General features: G+C 34.4%; 1 protein-coding gene across 1 annotated transcript in view; it reads left to right on the top strand.

Moving 5' to 3' along the window:
• Positions 1-21,528: 21,528 nt before the first annotated feature.
• LOC137924595 (uncharacterized) overlaps positions 21,529-26,329 on the top strand; it is a 71,941-nt gene continuing 67,140 nt past the window's right edge. Inside the window, exon 1 of the mRNA XM_068768006.1 lies at positions 21,529-21,646. Within this exon, the coding sequence (XP_068624107.1) occupies positions 21,556-21,646 (91 nt within the window). The 5' untranslated portion in view covers positions 21,529-21,555. The remainder of the gene's footprint in view (positions 21,647-26,329) is intronic.

Consider the following 26,329-nt stretch of genomic DNA (forward strand, 5'->3'; position numbering starts at 1 on the left):
CATGTTGAAAGGTTTCCAGACCATTAGACCACCACGTAGCTTTTGGACGTCCTCTTCCTCTTGGGAATTCTGGGAGGCTTAAGGCAGTTTTTACCACGTGGTCATCTGGTTTTCGTTGAATGTGGCCATACCATCGCAATCTATTTTCCTGTAATTTGCTGGGGATCGAAGCTACCTTAAACGAACCTCTGATATATTCGTTCCGTATTCTGTCCATTCTAGTGTCATTCATTCTCACATATGTTTATTAATAAATTGTAAACGTCAGCAATAAAAAGAAGATATTTAAAACTGCGTTATGATATATGAAGTGTCTTGTGAGTACTAAAATAATATTAGTGTTAGCGTTTCTGAATTCACGCTCTGTGCAAGAACAATTGAGGCTATTTCTCTAATACTCGGATGATTGTTTATAGGTGTAAAAGCTATAAGGAGTGTAACATATACACATAGCTCCTATGCTGTAATTAATGTATGATACACCCTATCCAATCAATGTTCCCAGATATAATAATTAACAAGTTTTGATATTTCGGATATATATACTTAATTATTGTTTACTATCTGTCCATACAGAGTTTGTACTGTCCGAAGTTATTGAACTATCGCATTGTTATAGAAATTATAAATTATTTTAACATATTTCAATGTGATCAATTTAAACAGACTGACGACTGACTGACGAATGTTTACAAGTTTTAAAGCTTCTTGTTTGCAAATGAGGTTTACAATCATCCTAATAAAGTTCCTATTCCTATAACCTATATATATATATTACTGTTTTAATGACAAAATTGTTAGATGCTATTAAGTTACATAATTTGTTTTACTAATAAAAAGACCATTATTTCTCTTAACTTTGTGAATGTGTAATATGTAATAATAAAAGAAAGTAAGAATCAACAATAAGCAGCTTCAATAGTCAATTAATTTAAAATGGAACAGGCATATGGAAAACTGATCATGCAGCAAGAAAGCGCCTAGAAGCGACGCTAGTTGACGATAGGCTTGTATTCTCATAATTAAAATTTAAGTTGTACATGTAATTGTTATCGCCGATTTTATTGTCAACAAAAGAGAAGAAATAATAAATACGAGTACGGTAACTTACTGCAGTGAATCCCAATTAACTGATCCAAAATCCTTAGCATTTGCTATTGCGATGCGATACTCGATCATCACGATATTAGCCACTTCTTCTACTGAATGGTTATCTATAAACAAATCGAAACCACTGTATCCAGGAAATTTTTTTGTGAAGCCAATAAAATTTTAGGCAATAATGCAAGAAAAATTTAAAAGATTTTTTGTTTCGTCGGAATTGGAAAGAAGATGATAATATTTTAAAACGATAACTATGAAAAATAAAATTCAATAATAAAAATCCGCACCAAAACAAAACAAGACAAAATTAAAACAAGTAATTCATTAAATATATTTCTGCAGATATAAGAGAGATCAGAAAAGAACAAAAGACGTACGAAAGAAATTGTAACAGAAATACACGGACAATAACAGCAAAAGATAATAAGAGAAAGAGATAACTGAGAAAATTATTAAAATGTAAAATAAAGTCCCTGTCACTCCTAGAATATGGATGAACGAGAGGTCTCCAATAGCGGGGCCGTACAAAAAATAGTTGTTGAAAAAACTAAATGCCTGAAGCTAACAACGCATTAAACGCAACAGTTTGCCGTTATTGCACTCTTCGATAAATATCATCATCATTCTAGCCGTAGTTCACAGCTGGATATCTCCTCCATAGATTTCTAATTAGTTCAGTAAGAAGCGGCTCGCATTCAGCGTTTATGGTCAATCTTAACGTGGTCATTGTTACACCTTGTGAATAAGACATTCTCCTATGCTGCGTTTATTAGTCCGTGCTCCACTCAAAAGAACCTTATGTATCTAAGGCTATCTGTTAGTTTATGGTCCGCCTACAGATGCTTCAGCTTACAAAAAGGCTGCGCTTTCGGTTACTTTCATTTATATACGGATCTTCTTGATTTGATATAATAAAAATTGTTATTACATTTATTTATTTATTTTCACTTTTTGTATACCATAAACATTAACAATTCAAGTAAGAAAAGGACCAATATTTAGCCATTTCCGCACATGCAGTGGTAGTTAGTGCCAAATACAGAATGACTTGTGTAGTGTTTGTTTAGCACTAATCGGTGTAGCATAACTCCTGAAGATGGCTCGTGGAGAGGTGAAGCACGTGTTGAGTGGTTTAACGGTAGCAGTTGTGTAATTCGCATTGTTTGCCGCATACGCATTTATCAGCGGGCTGGCGAGCGCTGCACTTTGTTGCACGACTACCATTGCATGTGCGGAAGTGGCTAAATATTGGTCCTTTTCTTACTTAGGATGGACTTCCGCAGGGTAACGCCTGATTCCATTAAATATTAACAATTGATACAAGAGGCGGTCTTATCACTCGATCGAGATGAAAGACATTATGTAGAGGGCAGTTTAGGGTGTTGTTATTACATTTAATAATAAAAGTATAAAGAATTCTTACCAGACTTATACATGAGGACTCCCATCCATGGCATCATAGTCACTTTTTTATTGAATGAAGTCAAAAAGCAATCTTCAATTGGTATGTAAGCTGTAACATTTGTTAGATCTTAAATAGAGACATGAGGCTTTTTTAATTATTACCCGTATTCCACAGACATTAGCGTCTGTGCCTTTATTTTACATTTACAAGTTACAAGTTTTTCCAAGTCAATGCTTACTAAGCTAAGTTATTCCAGTCTCTTCTCAAACTAATTCTTAACTTAAACCTTGAAGTATTTTAAAGTAAATTTTTTTTTTTCAACACGCCCTAACAATGTCTAGTTTTTAACATTGTTAACGTTACATATGGCTGATACGAAAAAATTGAAATATAACGGTAAGAGAAAGACAAGAATAATCAAGGAAAATCCCAAATGCAATCCATAATCTTGAATCTAATCTATAATGCGTACGAATACAAAGCTAATTTCATATTACATGAAGAGTCATAAGTTCTCAAAGTTTCATAGATTCACCGCGCAGTTGTCGGGTCTAAGGCATTGTAGAGGGAGATATCGGATATGGTGCTCATAACAGTCGAGCCTTGTAGCAGGTTTTAAAAGTTCTCCTTGCAGTACACTGGCGTTCAACTTCAACAATCAAATTCCTCCCCTATCCCTCTCAAGCCACTTGAGAACTCTTCCTCAGAAATAAGCTAATGCATGTTCGTGACAGGATTGAATCATTTAGTATGTTAAAGAGAAATTTACTACTACATCTCTTTCTCCTACCTCCACCACAATACCTAACCTTATCAGTTATTTGTTATTTTAATATACGCCTGTTTTCCGGGGACAGAAAGTGCTACTCGTATTAATACTACATGTTACAATATTCTAAAAATAATACAGTATATATGACATGGCTGTCATGAATTCTATATAAAAGGAGTAGCAATTTCTAACTATGTATAAGAAAAAGGTGTAGCGCTATTTAGAAAAAACGACAAGCAAATTGAACTAGCGTTAGTTATAATGGAATTATCAATGTTTTAGAAACTTCTCTTGTAAATTTCCGATTCTAGACTCCTAGACGACGAGAGACTTTGTGGCAATGATGCGGTCAAAAATCAGACCCTAGCTGTGTCCTCTCGTGATGCAAACGCGATATTGTCGCGATTAAACAACGGCACAAAAATACTTGCGATCGCAAATGTTGTCTTTCGTGCTTCTTTGACGTAAGCAGCTGAAGCAACGATAGCAGATTCAGTATTGAATACAGTCATTTATTAGAGATTACTTGGTAGACATTGTGTAACAACGTTTAAAATACGAAAAAACTGATCGGTTTAACTCATGCTACGTTCTCTTCTCGTGCGCCACTCCCTCTCTTTTCTCTCCCCGTCGCGAATGCTTATGAAAGTCGCCGTGAGCGAGGGGCCTTAGCGATATATTCGTTGGAGATATTAAAATAATGAAGATGGTAATTTGACCAGCTCATTTTTGGAGGCCTTGTATGATTTGTCAAATTATTTCTCTATAGATTTATCATGTAATAGCAACTTTAACTTACATATTGACATTGATTATTTTGAGTGTATTTTATAATTTTTAATACTTACATAGAAACATTAAAGTTGTTATTATAAATGTATTCATTTCTGCAATTTCACACAGACATTCTACAACGATAGTGAAAACGTAACTGCTTGTATCGGTACGACGGTTGAAAGTAAACTAATACCAATTGTAATCCGTTACTTTGAACTTGTGCCAGTGTTTTTAAAACAAGTGAAATGTTTAACGAGTTGAGTAAAATATTTTAAACTCCGCCGATGCTTAAACTGTTGGATCTAATATCGTTCCTGTTTGGGATTTTTTACTGGAACAACTAGATATATATAAAATAGTTCAAAATGTTGTGAACAAAGATAAAAATTTGTGACACCAGCAAATGATTACCAACGAATTCTCCTTCTTTCTCTTTCCAGCAGATGGACGCCCGCTGCAAGACATAGGCTTCCCCCAAAGGTCGCCACAATGATCGGTCTTTCACTACCTGCATTCGTCGGTCTACCTAGTGTGGGCCGCGTTTACCAGCTCATGGACGGCATTCGAGAATCTTTCAGTCCCAAAGGCAATAGTAATTTTGTTTTTTAGCGCATCTTTTCATTTCTAACTAAATATCGCAGCGAAACTGCCTGCATAACCTTCTCCGTTGCTCTTTGGGTGACCTAGAGCCTTCTTATGGCGCCCGTAATAAGTGACCACGTCATGGATTCGTATTTCATTGGTGCTTGACCAATGAATGTTGCCGGTTTGGAGGAGAACAGGTTTCGTTGCTCCCTGAACGCTGCCCTTCCGGGTTGGATTCTTTTTTTGGACCTCTCCTTCCACCCCTATTTTGTTGAGAAGAGGTTTTTTTATTTCTTAACAATTTTTTCATATGAATTCTTATTTTCGTTCTCGTCTTCCATAGTTCACAATATCTTTTTTTCTTCCTTCTATAATTCCATCTTCTCCGGGTTGGATTCAGCGAATGATCTCTTTCTCGAAGTTGGCCTTACTAAGTTGAACAGTTTGTTCGAGCTACATATAGTCATATACCACATCGAGCGTAGCATCTTCGACAATTACTTGAGTAGGCACTTAAAATTACATAGACAGTGACCACATATGTACGACATGAGAAGAAAGCCAGAAGAGTATAGTGTAGTAACCATTATCACACGAAAGTTTTATAAAAAAATTTTTAAACATGTACTAATAGATATTTTTTAATTATTAGGGATACTATTTTATAAGAGTATACATTATCCTTAGAAAAAAAAACATTATTTTTTATTCATTTATGAGCAAAAATACATTACTTTTAACTATTTATAATTAATAAAATAATAACATACTTCTTTCGTTATTCCCTAGTATTGCAGATGTTAAGATAGGAATTTAAAGTGAAAAGACGATACAACACAAACTTTTGTAATATATGTATTTTTTTATTTAGCTAATGGACGACCACTGCAAGGGATAGGTCTTTCCCAAAATCGCTACGATGATCGGTCTTGCACTACCAGCATACGTGGGTCCACCTAGTGGGGTGCCACTAGAACCTTACAGCCCCAAAGGCAATCGGTTACACGAGCGATGCGCCACGCCCATTACCACTTCAGACAAGTAATTCTTCGAGATACGTCAGTGTTCTCGATTCTTCTACGGATCTCCTCATTTCTAATTCGATCTATCGTCCACAAGGCTCCAGCTCACCGCTCGGTCGAGCAGGGTGGTCGAGCAAGCAGTGATGTCGACGCGATTGGAGTAATGCTTACCGCCCCGATACGTATCAAACGTCGGCTCAGACCCCTGGTTCATCACGTGCACCCCCAGTTGGTCGAGAGCGGCTGCGATCTCAACTCCTCTTCGATCCGTGGACCGGCTACCCCACCAGGTGTTATGCCCATTGACGTCGCCACCCAGCACCACGTTGCGGTCCCCAAGCCCTCCACAGCCAAGCCGATCCGGTCCAAGTATGGTCCGACGGGCGTATTAGGCTACAGGTAGACGGACACCACCCCTAACTCCCAAGCCCCAGTTCTCAGCCTGGCCTCAGCAACGTTGCCGGACGTGAGTTGGGGATATTGAGTGATGTCGATGTATTACGTCATATTAACTTTATAATAGCAATAACTTTCACTCAGACAAAACTATGTACACAGCGTCTTTAGTGCTACAAAAGCCACTGTACCGTGCCTTTAGCAAACACGACGCGGTGGGGACACACTGAGGAAAACAGGTCAGAAGCAGGTTACAAGCGTTGATCCCGGACTGACGAAACAGAGAGGCTGATACTCCTCCGTGTCTTCCAGGGTATATATCTAAGGCGTGATACAGTGGTTACGGTAGGTCTATAGCTACAAGAATTTAGTTTTCCAGTATTCATTCTGTCGAAGTTAAATAGTTTGCTAAGAAAGTAGTAACTAGTGTTTCATGACAGCAACTTTAAATGTATGTATGTTTATTTAAAGAAGCCTAGTGGAGTGGTTTGCGAAATTGTAAAATTCCTGCCGGCAGCTGCCATTAACTGCGCGAAATCATTTTGCTTAGGTGTTGTTGTTTTAATTTTAAACACGCCCGACCAGTGAAACATGTTGCAGACGGTAATTAACTCCCGGTGAAAATGAAGTAAAAAACCATGTCAGTTTGTTGAGACAATTGTCAGTAAATCATTACTTCATTCACTTGCATGAAGGCGTTCCACCTTTTTTTATTTTTTTCTTCGGGGACGTCGGCAAAACAGACAGCCATATCATTTATCGAGGAATTTTGAAACTCCAAGAATTCGTTTTTAAAAAGAACACTAATCACAGAAATTAATGAACTTAACTAAGTTGCGGAGCTATTAACACTCAGTCTGAATCAGAAGTGTCGTAATGTGGTGCAACTCTCCGTGAATCTAGACCAGTAATAATAATAATAAAAAAATTTTATTTCATTCCATTAAATAACATGCAGTAAGAAGTAAGATATAAAAAAAAGATAAGATAACAATTTAAAATTAAATTAAAAATTTTAGAATTATTGTATTTGTAGGGACGCCCTCAAGGAGTTTCAAGTCTTCAAGTTTGAATTCAAGTTACATCCGGAGCTTGCAATTGTTCTCTATCTTTGGAGATCTAACTGGGAGCCACCCGGGACCAGCTATAGCCAGGATCTCGTCAGCTCATCTGGCATTAGGTCCGCATATTGCTATGATACCTAGAGTGACTGTTACTACTACTGTACTACTAGTACTACTGTACTACTACTGTAAATAGATCTTAACAATTTTTTATACATTAAGTTAATACAATTCTTATAATTTTCTCTCTCAATTCTTTAATATCTGTGTATTATTAAATCTAGAATCTGACCAGCTGCATTTTTACATGTCACATCAGCGAATACGGAATGTCAAAAATATCTTAAAGTTCCGCGACTTCCCTATCCATTTTTAACTATCACATTATTTATTTAATTAAAGTGACATCACCTAAATATATGTACTTCGAAGAATCGCCTGTCTAAAGTGACAGTGGGCGTGGCACATCGCTTGTGCAACCGATGTCTGTTGGGGCCAAAAGATTCTCAAGTAGCGGTCGACCGACGACGAATTAAGATAGCGGGAAGACTTTGAATACGGGCAGCGTAAGACCGGTCATAGTAGTCATTGGCGGAGGCCTATGTCTTGCGTCTATTAGCTGAAAAGAAGAAGAACACCAGTTGGAAGCTCTCTGCAACCAATGTCTTCCGAAACCTTAAGATTGTGCTTCATCACCTGTCTACCTTGTGTGGACGAGCTATGCTATGCATGCTGTTCCGTGGCGACCACTCCAGAACCGTAAGGTACTAATGCTAAGCTATTCTGCACGCCATGTAACATGTCCACTGCCACTTCAACTTATCAATCCTTAGTAAGAAAAGGACCAATATTTAGCCACTTCCGCACATGCAGTGGTAGTCGTGCAACAAAGTGCACCGCCCGCCAGCCCGCTGATAAATGCGTATGCGGCAAACAATGCGAATTACACAACTGCCACCGTCAAATCACTCAACACGTGTTTCATCCGTCCACGGGGCATCTTCAGGAGTTATGTTACACCGATTAGTGCCAAACTCAGAGTCACGACTTCCACTGCATGTGCGGAAGTGGCTAAATATTGGTCCCTTTCTTACTAAGGATGGACTTCCGCAAGGTAATTGTCAATCCTTTGTGGCAGTTTCGTTGCAGCAGTATTCGTCCCATAAATGTTAACGTTTAAAAAAAAACAATTTGTCAACTGCGAAGTCGTATTATTATTTGAAAATTTTCCAAATGCGATCAATATCCACGATAGAAGAGAATCGAATAATATTTTGATTTTTTTTGTGATTTCTATTCAAATTACAGTTGATTGGTTATATAGGAAGCAATTATTAAAACAGATAACAAGATGATTAGTTAGTTTTTAGCTTTAAAGGGGTGAAAAGGTCAAAACTTTAATGTTTACAAACTTATATATATATATATATATATATATATATATATATATATATATATATATATATATATATATATATATATATATATATATATATATATATATATGATTCATAGCTTTGAAGTCATTAAACACTTCAGAAACTTTATATACAATGAAGATATTTATTGAAAATAAATACATTATTGGAATGCGACAGGGCAATGTATATCTCTATAAGAACAGATAGTAAACAAGTAATAAATAAATAATCTAGTATGCAGTACATATAATTTTAAAGAAGATTTTTCTTACTATATTATAATAACGTTTAATTTTTATTTCTACAACCATCATTTGTCATTAATCGACAGTAAATGTATGTTTATGTTATGTTGTTTATGCTATTTAAAGTTTTTATACCTATAACAAATCACCATGTATTTTTAAAAATGTAAAATTTTCTTGCTGACCTTACAGACACGTCAGTTCCCACAGGCCGCGTCAACAGTGTAGGTGCAAGCATTACCTCCGACGCAATCAGGAGCCAGTTCATCCGATATGGGGGCCATTTAATTATTATGGGCAGAACAGAGGCAACGGGAGGAGAAAAAAAACAGAAATTACTCCACCTCCTCCTATTTGTAATCATAGCATGTATAATTATTGCTCCAGATTGTACTGATCTCAGACTTTACACATATACGGAATTTCAAAGTCAAAAAAACATCGCCAGATAAATTAATGAATAATATTGTGATTTTTTTTGTTTAAGAAAGTTTAGTTGGACAAAACTTGCAATGCCTGCGAGAAAAATAATAAAATAAACTCTTTTTTCCCTCGCTTGTCTGTTTTAATTTACTCTTTTAAGTAAATTAAAACAGACAAGCTGTCAAATATTTGGCGTAAAAAGCCGTTATAGGATTATTTATTATTTATAAACATAATGGAAAGAATGGCTACACTTCAGAACAAATTCTTCAATGATTGAATGATGAATGAATGATGAATGAGAAATTCAACTTATTGCTAAAATAGTACAACGCATTTAAATCCTGCACATGCAAAAATATCAGGTTGTTTTTTTATGATGACTTTAAAAATATTCTTAATATATCTTTGGTATGACTGCAAAATCTTCAAAATTTATGAAAACGGAGAAAAAATACAATTGATAAAACTGCACTGTGATATAAAGAGGTGATTTACTGTAGTATTTTAGGAGCGGAAGATAAGGAAGGTAGGTGATGTGTATAAGAAAAGAAGTCAGGCAGGAGAGAGTAAGATATTGTGAAGAAAAATAGATGATGAAGAAAATAAATTATTAAGAATGTAAGGAGAGAAAGAAAATAACACAATAAAAAGACTCCATCGTTCCTTAGGAAGGGGCGAATGACATTAAAAAAAAGATCTTTGAGGGAGACTTATGTTTATCATTGAAGGTTTTACGGCTGAAATTATTTTTACCAATTGATGTCATCGTTTCATTTCAAAGGTGCCCACTGGAAAACCTAGGCCTCCCCCTAAGATGCCGCTCATCCTCTAGAACAGAATTCCCCAAACTTGCCATGTTTTTCCGTGTTTGGTAGACTTCCTACTTACCTGATATTGATTTCCTGTAAATATCTAACTGTAGTGAAGTTTAGTGTTAAAAACTTTAAGTTAAAACACCTGTTAATTTATACATTTATTAATTGAATTTAAATTAAAACTACTCAAAATAAAATTTTGTATCTGTTATGTAAAATATACGTAACATATTAATATTTTTTTACTTCATAGGTACTTTTATAAATAATATAAATGTTTTGATAAGATAGTATGATGTAAGTAAATAGGTACTATCAGTGTATGTGTTGAGATCTACTATCGTGGACCCCCATTTTCATTTCATGTACCCCCAAATTTTTTTTTCGCTGATGTGGACCCCTTGCAGGTTGTCATATACCCCTAGAGGTCGATATAGACCACTTTGGGAATCACTGCTCTAGAACCTTGTTTGAAGGCAGTGATAATCCTACATAAATTAATGCACAAAGTGTGGATAATATAATATTGCATTCCGGGATTTGAACCTGCGACCCACAATTGCAAGTTTCAGTCCTCTACCGCTATGTTACCTCTGCTCAATTTAATCTAGTTCACATTATAATGTATAAATATTAATCCATGCTTATAGTAAATTTTTAAACAGTAGTTATTTAATGGAATCAGGCATTACCATGCGGAAGTCCATCCTATGTAAGAAAAGGACAAATATTTAGCCACTTCCGCACGTACTGCACGTGGTAGTCGTGCAACAAAGTGCACCGCCTGCCAGCCTGCTGATAAATACGCAAGTGAAGTGGCTAAATATTAGTCCTTTTCTTACTTAACAGTAGTTGTGCACCAATTAGCACCTACTCTGTTTCTGTTAATAACCTACTTGTTATAAGTTTGTTCTAGAAAAAACTCGAAACGTAAGAACGTAAAGCTAATTTTCAATCTATTCGTACTACGCATCAAATCAATTAGCGTTATGAAACGGTCTGCGACAGATGAATATCGGTAATGAATATTCAAAAACTTAAAATTTCTTACAAATATTCATATAACAATGGTAAGGGTATATAAATTACCAAAATCAAAAGTAATTGTTCCAAGTTAATTGGATGGTTGTTGATTGAAACATTTAATATGCCGGTAGTGGTTCTGCAGGCCGCACCTTGTATCATTAGGCTGATGGCGCAGGAGAGAATCCATTTTTTTTTAATTTGTATTCGGTTTTAATGTCTTCTGCGATGGCCAAAAATCACATTTGCGCAGATCACGTTCCGCTTTTTATGGCGCATTCCCGCTTTAATCGAAATCAAGACGGGTGATTTCGGCCATCTTGAAGACACAATTTTTTATGTAGCAATAAACTTTTTTTATATCCTAAAATAATGGAAAGATCTCGAAGGTGATTTGCCTGTAATATTTATGTATCACTAGATGCAAATTGCCACCAAAGAATTACAGTGTATTAGTAAGTACATCAGTTACACTAAAAAAAAATTAATAATTACCAGACAGTAAATTTTCATGAAAGGAATTAAATTTACAATATGCTAGATTATTTGTAAGAGGATTATCTTATTTAATTTTCTTATTCATCTATTTTAACCTAATTTATTAACTGAATAACTAAAGCAATGATTTTCTAGAAATCCTAGCCCTCAAAGGAGTATACACCACACGACAATCCATCCACCACATTGACCCATTGCGAAAGGGTAATGGTGATAATGTATCTTCAGTCCGCATATTAAATTTCAAAATATGTTTATTCAAGGATGCATTTATACGATACAGTTGTGAATCGTCGATTATTATAACAATATAAGTAGTAAGTTACCTGAAAAGTGTCGGGCAAAAACACAAATGGATGTTTAAATGCAATTTAACAATTTTTAATATAAATATCACAACATTAGTCATGTAAATGAATAAACATACAAATTCTAACAAATTACAATCAACTAAAAACTCTTGAATGCTATAATAATATTTATTTATTAATATACCATTAATTTTCGATCGAAAACTAAGAAAATGAAGGTCTAAGGTATCTTGTAGAATGCTTACACCCAAGAAGGATGTGTAAAGTTTTTGGAGGCTGAATTTATGCCTTAAAAGTTTATTTATATTTCTTATATTCATCATGTGTTTATCACTTTATTTTATAAGATTTCAAATGTTAAGTAAGTGGGTTAAATTTTGGGATATAAATAGCATGTCATTTTTTTGGGCCGGACTGACACTGCTATCCAAAAAGCATTTGTTGAATCCGCGAGTTTGACGTGGCAGGACGCAGAGGGCGTCTAGCGTTAGAACTCTTTTAAAGTAACGAGGGTCGATAGCTCCCGAGAGAACTTCGGCTAGTTTCGCTATATACTACTATTTTACTGGATTAGGATGTCGCCGAGCTCTTAGACTGATTCAGTAAACGCTTTATGGAGTGACTAACCTCAAGGGCCCCCACCAGGGAACCTCCTGTCATTTGTTGGTAATATCTTCTTAACACAAGAGCATCCGTGAAGGCCGAACCTAGGCTTGGTCCGTTACTATTACCTTGCTAATACACATCAGAAAGCGTTAGCGATGGATAGACGACGGCTGCATGCAGTATACGAGTGGCTTCACTTCGTATTTCATTTCACCAATGATTAATAATGATATTAATAAATTAATCACAGCCCTTACCTATCGAAATAAGAAAACACTTCTTTTATGAAAACACGAGAATGGCTCATGCAATTCGGCTAATATTTTTTCATAATATAAGAGTATAAAATACAAAGGAGCTTCTTATGAAGAAATAAACTATATTTGTTTTACTCCGTACAAATCACAAAGTAAACATAGACCATGTGAAAAATTTGTCGTAAATCCAAAGGTAAAATAGAAAACAAAATAAAACATAGATTTTACATAAGCCTTGCAGTGGACGAAGTAGAAAAGTATTATTTGTAAGTAATTGTAAATAATAATCAACTTAGTGGGAAATCCCCGGATGCGACCAGTTCATGACAGACATTGTGACAATAATTGATAATACGAAGGCTTTCCAAGTATTTAATGGAATCAGGCATTACCTTGCGGAAGTCCATCCTAAGTAAGAAAAGGAACAATATTTAGCCACTTCCGCACATGCAGGGGTGAAACACGTATTGAGTGATTTGACGGTGGCAGTTGTGTAATTCGCATTGTTTGCCGCATACGCATTTATCAGCGGGCTGGCGGGCGCTGCACTTTGTTGCACGACTACCACTGCATGTGCAGAAGTGGCTAAATATTGGTCCTTTTCTTGCTTTCTAAGTAGTTTAATTACTTTATATAATGTTTATACTCGGTTAGCGGATGGAGGTAAGTCATCGCTTGAGCGCGTGTGTGATCTTTCTTCAATGAAGTATGAGCGAGTAGCAGGTGGAAGTAATTTGCCACCCGAGCACGTTGAAAAGGAAAATGACAGCCATGATCGAGATGGTCAATTTACATGTATACAAAGAGTATTTACAATTTAGACGACCCTAACGCAACGGCAGCGACCACGTCACTGATGACGTCCAAATTCAAATCGGCTTTCGAATTCGAACGCCGATTTAAATTATTTTAAATACACTTAATGTGCCCGTAGTGGCCAGCTATATATAGCGTGAACGCTATATGCCTAAATTTTAAGATTTCTTTAGGAATTAACACAAACATATAGTGCATTTTTACACCTCTGCACTTAAATTTAGAATGTATATTGGCAATAAAGTAATATAAATATAAAATTTTTGAACAATTCTCTAACCTTGAGAGTTTCTAAATGGTCCACTTTAAAAAGGCCTTTCGTATACTATTTTTCCTATAAATTTCGTCAAAAATATGTTTCATTCAAAATCTCATTGAACTGGTTTTATCATCGTGCAGAGATATGTCTTATCGGATTATCTATTGACATACAGGAGATTAATTTGATGTATTTTGTATTTTATTACTTGAGATTAAGGTCGAAATCCATTTATTGTTATTATTGAAAGATTACGCTCGTTATAAAGTATATAGAGTATACAGGTTTTGTCTAACGTACGGTAAGAGTAATGTATATCGAGGTATCGACGCTGCAAAAAAATTTAAGCTCTAATGCGTATCGATAAGGTATATTTTAAAACATACTTTCTATGTCGTTTATATTATAAACGATAAAGAGTTATCGCTCTATCATAACGTTGTGTTTATGTTATAGAGTAGCTTCAAAATTTTTCCAGTGTTTTTCTAATCGGTCAATTTTCAGTTTTGTGAATTCTCTTAAAATGGAGGACGATTTTTTCAGTTTAAAAGAGCTGTGCTTCTTATTGTTCACGATCATAATATTGATGTTGGTGTTAATGTATTTGCAGTTCTGTGATTTAGTCATCGGGAGATTCATCTTCGATTTTATCAGTAAGTTTATGCATGTAGCTTTCGCTTCAAACATTCTCTGGTTTATGATAGACATACTAACATGTCGTGGTTTTAAAGATAGTAATAATGTACGACATAGTGTCTCCAGAAGTCTTTGCATATGGGCAACGCTGGGCTGGTCATCGTGGCCATCTTTGGAGGTGACCTATACGTTGTAGTAAGCGTATATCGGCTGAAAAGAAGAAAGAGATAATGTACTCACTAGCTGTCCTGCTCTAGCGAACTAAATGTATATTTCAACCACTTTTTTTGATGGAATTGCTTAAAATATCTTCTTAGCTAATCGGCTAATAATTTTTGAAATTTCAAATCTCTAGGCTTTATGGACGTCGTGATGAATGATTATGTATGTATAAATACCTTTTCAATACTTTGTTTGTCTGTAAGAGATTGTCTTATCTGATAAGACCGCCCATTGTATTTTGTTTTGTATATTATAAAACTATTAAAAGTATCCCAGCATGTACAATAAAGTATATTAAATAAATAAATCTCTTATATATGCTGGCTGTTCCCGGCATTTTCGCGTGGCTCAAACTGCTTTTTTGTGTATAATTCCATAAAATTCATAACAGGTAAATTTTAACATGTCAAAAATGTATTCTGGACTCATACAAACTGTTCTCGTGAGTGAATATTTATGAAACCCGTTCTTAGCTGCTTTATGATTCCAGAGATATCTTGATGAGTCGGTACATAGGTGGAAATCTCATATATACTAGCTGTCACCGCCCTTTCCGCGTGGTCCAGTCGAACATAGCCTAGTGGAACAACTTGCTGATGTCATTCTACTTCTTTATTAGCATATGGAAGCCCACTGCAAGGCATGGGCCCGACCTAAAGATCGCTACAATGACCGACCCTGCGCTGCCAGTATCCAGCGACTTTCTCGACCTTCACTATGTCGTCAATCCATCTAGTGGGGTGCCTACCCACATAGCGTCTACCTACTACTCGAGAAACTTTTAGCACCAGCGGCCATTCGTCCAATTACAACTTCGAAGGCTTTAAGACAACAGTAAATAGGCTACTTCTAAAACAAGCATGTAGCATCATAGATCTAGTCATCGCTTAACACCAGGCGGGACAGATGTCTAATACTTTTTCTATAAAATGCCTATAAAGGATAAAAAAAATCATTTTCACATTAAGAGCTCTTTTGATATCTAAAGTCATAAGCTAGAGGTAACTAGATGTTACCTCTTACGTGCGATCACTTTTTTTCTTCGTATTTGATCGTTTTTTTTTATAATGTTGTGAAAATTCTAAATTTTATGTAATTTATATATTCAATTAGTTTCCCATTGGCCGGTAGACGAAAACTAATTTTGATAGTCTATTGGGAGTGAGTCAAAATAACGAGGATTCTAATTTGAAACTTTGAACATTATGTACAAATTGTCTTACGACTACCAACTCGTCATAAGAATGACTAATTTTTTAATAGGTTTGTACATTTAAGGCGGCAAGTCTATTAACGTGAAATAAGTTCGTACAAGCCAACGTGCCCCGGCAAATGAGTCTTTCAGGCGCCTTGTGACTCGCTCTGTATTTGAATTAGATGAGACATCAGTTCATTCTCGAAAAGTATTCTCTACCACAAAATAGTTCAGGAATTCATAGGTTATTCTAACTTTATGTCATTAAAATACACTATTACATTGTTACAGGGAATACTAGGGTTTTAAATAGTACTTGTCCAATATTATTTAGTTTATAAATAAATATCGTTTAGATAGAGTAATGCAGAAAACAGTGACGCAATAAATCAGAAGACAGTAGATTTTTTCTTTTTTATCCTCCGTTCGTTCTTCTATTCCTGTCTAAAGCTTTGGAATAAAGTTAGCCTTCAAATTAATGAGTCAGCAGACCGTTATTTAAAAAGAAGGTTCCAAATCTATTACTATTGCGAATTAAATAATATTTCTATGTTTGTGTAATTTATATATTATATCCTACCATTTAAGTATTTGTTTATATGTGATTAGATCATAAGTATAGTATATATCATATACATATACACACTGCCACTTGAGACGGCGATCTTTTTTCTTTTGCGGATCTCTTTCTTGATCCGATCGCGCAGCGAAACTCCGAGCATAGCCCTCCCCATAGCTCTCTGGGTGACCTTGAGCCTTCTGATGAAGCCCGTCGTAGTACCTACGTCTCTATGCTATATATATACACACATATATATATATATACACAAATATATATAAAATGGCCGTTAGGGACGAAAGGTTCTCGAGCGACGACCACGAGTCGGTTTATGGGTAGACCCTTCATTAGCTGGATCGGCAACATAATTAAGGTCGCGGGGAGTCGCTGGAGACGGGCAACATATGACCAGCCTTGCAATGGGCGTCCAGCTGAAAAATTAAGAAGAATACAAAGTGTTATTTAATTAATTTTTTTCCTTCATATTATTTACGATGGAAGAACCTTCATCCATTCTCTTTCCAGGACCTTAATTGATCTTCTGGTGGACGTCCTTCGCTGCTCTTGCCGGTCTGTGGTTCTTTAGTTCAAAATCTAAGGGTCTAGTGAACAGCAATATGCGCGTTGTGGCCTGCCCACTGCTATTTCAATATGTCAATCCGCTGATCTATTTCGATTACTTTCGTTCGTCTATGGATCTCTTCGTCCTTGCTCGTTAGGTGACTGTGAGATTACCAGTGATGCCCGAAGAATTTAAGTATTAGATAAATCTATCTCGACCAATATATTATCGGAAAAATCCGACTCTGAATCAATTTTACGTTACAATGAAAAAGCAATCTGATTTCAATATATACAGATAACCTTTCATGTTACAGTCAATATTAAAAAAATGTATTTTCAAATATTGTAAAAATGTTAGAGATTCAATTTCTCCTGATTAATATAGTGCTACCGAAATTTGTGTATCGCGCCTTATGTATGCACGCAGTGACACAAGAAGGTGTATCAGACGATTCCTTCCATCAGTAATTTTTCGCTTATGCTCTTTATTCCTCGACCCCCACCCCGCCGCGCTTTCCTAAGGCGAGGTACAGCGATTTCGGTAGCCCTATAGGACGTATTATACATGACAAAATATGAACGGACAGAAAATTTTGCGGCGACCATTTTGATCGACAAATAACTGATTGGTGCTATTTCATAACAATAGGAGAAGTGGAAGTTGTGCACGGTTTTGTTTAACAAAATATTATGAAGCAGTCGTGGTAACGTGGTAATGTGTATCAATTTCAGTGTGGACAGGCGATTTTGGTTAAAGACTTCTCTTAAGGATGCTGTATAGATACAGATACAGCGCATGTAACAATTGTATGTAATTTTTTATTTTTTATTGGAAATCCTTAATATATAAGATTTAAAAAAAAAATCATCCTTAACATCCAACCTTCTAACAGTACCATGGAAGATTTAAAGGATTCTCCTTAGATGGAGTAACAGGAATAATTCCTGCAAAAACAAGAAATGTATTTTTAAAGTACATGTATATCTGTATATAAACCATATATCTTGAAAGTCGCCCGACTTCGTGTAGATGTATTTTTTATAGCCCCCGCTTTTGGGGATGTTCCACGCCCTATATTGTTGAGAACAGGGATTTACTTTCTTTATTAAATTATTCACTACCTTTTTATTATTTCCATACTCTTCTTCCATTCTTCACAATCTCTATCATTCTGTTTTTCATTCCATAATTCAGTCTATTTTTCTCTATTCGTCCATTCTCAATTACTGCAGTTTAGTTTGTTTATACAATTTATATACATCACAGATTTTTTCATTAATTTCACATCTTATACCTTTATATCACAGTTCTCTAATTTCTCTTAGTTTCAATATTAATGATTACATATTTAATTTATTTTTGTTATAATTAGTTTTAATATACATTTTGGTGTTGCACTGTTTAACTTATCATTTGTTTCTTATTTATTACTATTTTGGCTACTGTTCTGCAGAAGTTCAGGAAGGTTTTTTGCCTTCTTTCTCTATCACATATAGATATTATTGAATCGTCTATAAATTATATCTCCGATTTGTTTTGAGACAAATAAAGTAAATTCTACAATTATTTTTTTTTTAATTTTGAGTTTTTCGTCATTTCGGCTTATTTACGCCCGCTTGCAAGATATAGACCCAAAGATATCTATGAAGTGGTATAATATAATAGCCACGCTTGGCAGGCTGGTTGTCAATCGCAGTGTTGTTTTATAGTACGCCCATCATCAGGAAACCGCCATCTACAATTGTAAGATTTTTCAACTTGTTGCATATTAAGATGCTTAAGTTATGTTCAATTGACTTAGATGAATGCAAATTTTATAATAAATCTTGTTGTTAATTTTAAAAGCTAACTTTATTCTTGATAAGAAAATAAATTATTTAGTTAATAATTGCTACATTTTTAACAGGGAGTCTCATTTTAACACCTTTAGAGACACAAAAGTATAATGACATGTTAGTATCATGTACATATATTTTAATTGCTTTGACAAACAGCTCATATATTTGAGTAATTCTCCGTTGAAGTATAATACATTCAAAGGGAAAATTTTAGATAACTTTGTTATAATGGAAAAATCTATTTAATTTATAATAACTGTCAATTAAATGTATGAACAATTACATGAATCAGGCAATGGTTTTGTGTTCTTTTCCAATGCATGCGACAAAAAATGTTCCTAGCGTATGAGTCACATAGTAAATAGCCGCAAACGTTTCCTTCGCTTGCAGTGGTAATTATTGTGGACTTATTGATATAATTTTAACCAGGATAATTGGATATGCATTACCATAATACTTAGCTGTTACGGATTACAATCAGATGGTTTCAATCGATACACTCCAGTTAAAGCACTGTTTGGAACCCATGAATCTCAATACTAAACACGATTCCTTCTCCAGCCCGTGTCAAAACCTCTCAGAAGTCAAGTAGTAGTCATTTGAACGACCGAATAGATAATCATAGACCTTGACGGCATTCTCAAAGAGTACCCAAGCTTTGTTACTTAGAAAAAGCCAATGCTAGTCAGACAGAAGAGGCTGAATGCAAACTGCTTCCAACTGTTCTCAGGGACCTCTGGGATGACATTTATATATAAAAAATCAAAAAGGTCTATATATATAAAGACCTTTTTGAAGGTTACTATTTCACCTGAAGAACAGTACAAAAACAAACAATGTTACACCGATTAATGCCAAACACAGACTCTGTGTTTGGCACTAATCGGTGTAACATGTAGAACTCCTGTAGAAGCCCCGTAGAGAGGGGTGAAACACGTGTTTACCGCATACGCATTTATCAGCAGGCTGGCGGTGCACTTTGTTGCACGACTACTACTGCATGTGCGGAAGTGGCTAAATATTGGACCTTTTCTTGCTTATATATTAATGTATTTAATGTAGAAGCATAAATATATATAAATATATATATATATATATATATATACACTAATACAGAAAAGCCTTTTCAAAATTCTAATAATTACATGTTAAAATTAATTATTTTAACTGCTATAATTTATTAGCCTGTTGCATTCCTTTAAAAAAAATGAAAAATATGACATATTTCAGAGTGATCAATTTAAAAGATAGTGATTGAAAATTTAAGTAAAAGCTATAAAGTTTTTTGCTGACAGCTATACATTTATATCCCTTTAAAGCTTTTAAACCTGAAATTATCATTAAAATAATCTCTTTTGATAGATAATTATTTATCTATCAAAAGAGGTTGTTTGAGAAGTTGCCAGATTGGCGCCTATTTTCACCATCAAGCAAGAGTGTTCTGCTACGCTGTGGTTCGAGGAGCGGCTTAACTTTTAAACGGCTTATAAGATGCATAATTTGAAATAATAACATGTGAAGAGGTAATGTTACGTTTTGTATTACAAAATAATATGTACGCACTCTTTGAAAATGAGATATTACTTACTCCAATGAGAAGCACAGAGGCGTTATCAGGTTTAAACAGGACTAAGACACAAAATTTTCGGCAACAAAATGATTAATTTTGCGTAGTATTTATTTTGTAAAATGGTAGCCCAACGCTAAGAACTGAGCATTACAATCATAAATCACGGGTTTGTTTCCCGGAATACAATCTTATATATTACACACTTTGTACATATATATATATATATATATATATATATATATATATATATATATATATATATATATATAATTCATTAGCAAAGTTGTTGAACATAAGCTCACGGAGGTTTCTAAGTTGATTGATTTTTTTTTCAATTAACAAAATGACTTAAAAGGTAGTGGATATGTGCGTAATGTTTTCCCTTCAAATTTAATTTAGTTGGTTGTTGGTGATGATTGCTACTGTTCACAAACGAAGGGTTCAGACGATGGATAGCAGCATAGTCTGCGTACCATAATACCACACTACGATCGCCAACCCGCCTGCAAAAAGTGGCGATTATGGTATATCCCCCATTAACGTATTTTGGGGAAGCCTATACCTTGCAGTGGGCATCTATGGGCTGAAACGACAACGATTTATTCTTAAAGTAATATATAAGGTTTCACTCGAATTAAATGTATCCTTAAAAATAAAATTAAACCAGCCAATTTACTAAAACGTGATTGTAAATTTTGATTCTTATCTGTGGTCATGTTGATCAGGCCACTCACACATATACAAACAAAAACACACACATGGAAATGTTATTATTCATAAATCTTTTATAGATGATGATGTCGAATCTTTACAAATGTTATAATGTATTTTTGTTCTAAATTTGCAATAAAAAGAAAAAAGATACACATAAATTCTAAGTTATGTTTTGATTTGAAAAACAATGTATATGTTTAAAATCTTTAGTTACACCATTATGATGTAAATGTCTTTGATTTTTCGTATGAGAATAGTATAATTAAAAAATGATTAGCATTCGCCTCGATCAGACCGATTTCCTAAATCGACCGCAACTCGCTCCAAGCAATTAGTGTATTATCAAATCTTTACCTGTCAGTTGATAGCCATTATCTTATTACGTGTACAGTTTTTCGATAATGCCTTAATAAGGGACATTGTGTGTCGCGCTCTTGTGTGGAACGACGAAAAAATGGATTACATAGTGCTATTCGCGCCATTTTTAATGCTTATCGTTATTTATTCGTTGACATGCGTGTGTTTACATTGCTGCCAGTTATTCGGTGAGATGTTTCATTGTTTTTAATTGATTTATAATCTCGTAAGAAAAACTTTTTTAATAGCCATAAATAAAAAGGATGACACAAATATTATGATTTTTATGCGTTTTAGTTCTATTGCGGATATAAAAAGGAAATATCATTGATTTATTAATGTTATGAATCACTTCGAGTGATTCAACGAATAGTAGAATTTTTAATATGTCATTTATAATGACATTACCTTTAAAATATAACAATACTATTTTATATGAAGATGTAATATGTAATGTAATGTACACATTATGAGTATTCCTGCTAAATGTGTATTTAGAAATATTCAACAAATCTATATTTTTAAAAAGTTTAAAGCTATATTTATCTTTACTTTCGTAATATAACATTAATTAAAAAATTGCATGTAATAAAATTTTGAATAGTTTTGGTAACAGCGCCATCTATTGATGGGTTATGAAACTACGACAAGCTAGTTTTAATGCAAATTTATTTTAATTAATTACGTATGATGTTCGTTTTGAAAGTATCTATCATTCTCATTATAGTTTGCCAAAACTGACTACTAACACTAAAGTTAGGTTAGCTTGGAAGAAACTTGATCGGTGAACGGTTTTAGGAACGGTCATCGCCAAGCAGAACAGTATGTGTTTAACATGTTTTTAAACAGAAAAGCAAAAATTGGCAACTGGTATCTTTGGGGTCAAATAAATAGAGTTTTTAATATATATTTTTTTTAATTTTAAGTTTGAAGTCCAACTTTACCCCTATTGTAGTATTCGTTAACATCGTCCAGATAAGAGTTTACGCGCTATCAATATACAGGTGGTTGGAAACAAGTGTTACAGAATTAAAAGGATTAATTGCTCTGTGAATCTTAGTATTTCTAATAACGCTTAGTAAAATGATAACTCTAAAATGTGTTGCATTATTTTATATTTTTGTCTTGAAATGCACCAGACCAATAACTTCTGACAGTTCAAAGTCTGCAGGGAAAGGTGGTAAGCAATAATAATCACCGTTTGCATTAAAACTATGGTGAAATAATATTAGCCAGGCAGTAGCATCCTATCAAGCCGAGGTTCGACCATCTCGAACGCTCTTATGTAGGAATGCTAAGCTGATATTATCGAAGATTGGTAGCTTAATCCGTGGTCCTCTGGTGGGACCTTTTGCGTATTCACCACATGGAGCGTCTACCGAAACGATCTAAGAGCTCAGCTGCGAGCTTCGCTACTTCAAAAGGAGCCTTAAGACAAGCGCCCTCTTCGCCCTGCCATTTTAAACCTGTGTAATGTGCAAATGCCATTTTGGGCAGCGGTGATAGTCCAGAAAAAGACAAAACCAACTTTTGCGTAATTCGTCAGATTTCTTTTTATTTCTCTGGTTTGTGTGTAAATAAATGAAGAGATAAAATAATTGTGTTTTTCATAGAATTAATATCTAATATTTTATATAAAATTCTCGTGTCACGGTGTTCGAACTTGAACTCCTCTGAAACAGCTTGACCGATTTTTACCAAATTTTATATGCGTATTTAGTAGGTCTGAGAATCGGCTACTATCTATTTTTCATACCCCTAAGTGATAAGGGTTGTTTGTTAGGTACCCTTAAATTTTTTTTTATTTTTTTGACGAAATTTTTTGTTTTTATTTTTTTATGATACAACATACAAAAATACATACAACCCTAAATTTTCACCCCTCTACGATCAACCCTTATTTTTAAATTGAAAATTAAAAATATTTTTTTTGCAAAACAACGTTTGCGGGATCAGCTAGTTGTATATAAAATTACACTATTTGTAATACGATTACAATATTATTGAATCGGCTTTCCTGCGGCTTGGTTTGCGGTTTGCCGCTTTTAATATAAGTTCCTGTTCATATCTTGTTTACACTAAAAACATATTGCTCAATTATCGACATTTTGTATTCAAGTGCTACTGTATTACTACTTGATGTACAGAAATCGATAAAAATCTCGAAACTTGACGGAATTTAACTAACAAAGTCTATAAAGTTTTATACTGAATTATAAATAACTAGTTTATCTAAGTGTAAGATTAAAATATTTTTGTTAATAGAAATAATGGGATATGAAGAAGAAATCATGTCACTTAAGTTGTTAGAAAAATTGCTTGGTGCTTGACGATCGTTGGGGATGAAAGGTTGTCCAAAACTAATTCCTAACACTTAAGTTAGATAATTTTAGAAGAAGCTCGTTCGATTAATGGTTTTAGGAACGGACAGCGTCAAACAGTAATTAATATATTAATATGTTTTCACACAGAAGAGCAAAAATTTGTATCTTTTTGGTATCAAAGTAAATATAGTTTTTTAAATAATTGTTACATTTTATCTAACCAATCTTAAACGTTGTTCGAAGTTAAGCTTTTCCCTTTTTGTAGTTTTCGGTAACAACGTCTAGATGAAAATTAACGCGCTATACAGGATGATTAAAAATATATAGAATTAAACAGGTGAATTGCTGTTTGAATCTATTTATATGGTTTGCATGAGGCGATCTCGTGTTGGTAGACCCTAATAAGTAGATTGAAGACATAGTCAAGGTGGCTGAATGCTCCCCATTTCAATGTTAGGACATGCGCTTCACATTGAGCCTCCGTAAGGTTTAATGCACGGAACAGTCATCATACTTTTACTCATGTCTCGGCGGCCACGCCCGCCTAACCCGCGTTCAAGCGAGGGCGGTCTGGAGAGGCCTGTGTCGCTCCCGACTGTCGAGTAGTCCTCGCTTCGCACGACTAACACTACACCTCATTCACCACACTATACATCTACATGGGTATAGTCCCTTCAAGTGTATGCGTCTTTGATGTAACTGGGTACGATCACCCAGCGTAAAAGTCCGCGGACTCAATTTCGATGAAGCTGTACAAAGCTCAAATCGACTAGCAGCATAACTTCAAACACATCAAATGCTTGCATCGCTGAATGTAGACAGCGCAACAACAGTTAAGTATCGATCTTTATCATCTAACGTGTTGATGATAGTGATTGATGTTGAAGACAAAAGTCATTGCAATACGTTATTTGTTCAGGTAATATCTATAGTAATGCGAAAAGATGTCGCAAATTTTAATAAAAACATGATCGGTGAATTAGTGAACAGACTCAACTCGTAGCGTTCGCGGTTAAATAGATAATATCAGTCGTGTCTAAACAGCTTGCACAGTCATTTTAAACTACTTTCACACTGTTATGTCTTATGGAAGTCTCACTTATGGGTAATGGTGCAGCAAATAAGCAATTTTCATCCTGCTGAAAAAAGCTATTATTATTTATAATTTGAATTTTTAAAACCTCGTCGACTCTGGATTTCATTTTTCGTCTTTGTAGACGCATTAGAAACCGATTTCGGCTATATGGTTCTGATATTAATTATTTTGGGACTCTTTGATTTACAAAACGTGATACCTTCAAGTCCAACTGTACGTAATTAAGCTTACATCATTTCAGACAGAGGCATTCCTCATCTATTTCGATTAGATTAGGTTGGAAGAAGGTCGTCTATCCTCGTTGTGGTCACTACTCCAGGAGCTTAAGTTTGCAGGGGTATATCTATTCTGCGTGATATACCCTGACAATTGCCATTTCAACTAGTCAATCCGCTGTGCAACGTAGATTACTTTTGTTTGTTTACGAATCTCTATTTAGGTTTTAAAAAAACATAAATAAATATGGACTAGTAAAATGTTTATTATATATATATCACAACGACTATATTTATAAACTAAAATGAATGCTCAGTAAGTCTTAAAGAGAATAATAAATATTACTATTAAGTTTGCTATTTTTACTTTTTTAAATCACGGATTTTCTACAAAGTAAATATAATGATGATTCTTTATTTATTTCCTGTTTTATACATAATAAATATTGAATAGAATTATTATTACGTTTTATACTAATTTCGAGTTGTTGAGTTAACAAGACACTGATAGTTGTAGAGACTGGATACAAACTGTCAACTCAATTTATTTTTTAAGGGTAGTTCACCATCATTCGTGTACGGAAGTATTTACACAAATTAAACCTTAACTACAACTTACTATTTATAACGACTATCAAAATGTTTTATACAAAATCTATCAACCTAGATACTGGCTTTGAAATTTAACATAGATTTTGTTGAAAAATCGTTTTTGAAAAGAGTGAACAAATTTTTTATAAAAAAAAATAGAGATTTTGAACCAAAAGAAATGCACACGCGTTGTGTGATTCGTACGAGAAGATGCCTATAGGTTTAGGAGCTATAAACAAGTGTATGTATAGCTCTGTTGTCAGCAAAAAGCTTTAAACCTTCTACACCTATTTTTATTCACCTTGTATAAAGTCATCACTGAAATATGTTACTTTAATTTTTTTCCTATTGGAATATGAAAGGCTGATAATCTATATGAGTACAAAATCTGCAGAGACAAATAATAAGTAATAACTTGAATTGTGAAAAAGATTTTTCTTAATTTATTATTATTACGTTATTTTTTATTTATAAAACAATTGACTTTTGGATAGGATGTACCATATGTAAATTGACAACAAATGAGCTATACAATAACCTATTTAAAACTCTTATACCTATAACCTGTATACATAATCGCTATTACATAGTCGCTGTGCATGAAAACTGAAGGAAAATATTGCGAGGTAATTGGAACATCCCTGT

Source organism: Battus philenor, unplaced genomic scaffold (assembly GCF_028537555.1).
Source record: "Battus philenor isolate CCGP_79_NKW_IND1 unplaced genomic scaffold, ilBatPhil1.0.hap1 SCAF_24, whole genome shotgun sequence".
Lineage (NCBI taxonomy): Eukaryota > Metazoa > Arthropoda > Insecta > Lepidoptera > Papilionidae > Battus > Battus philenor.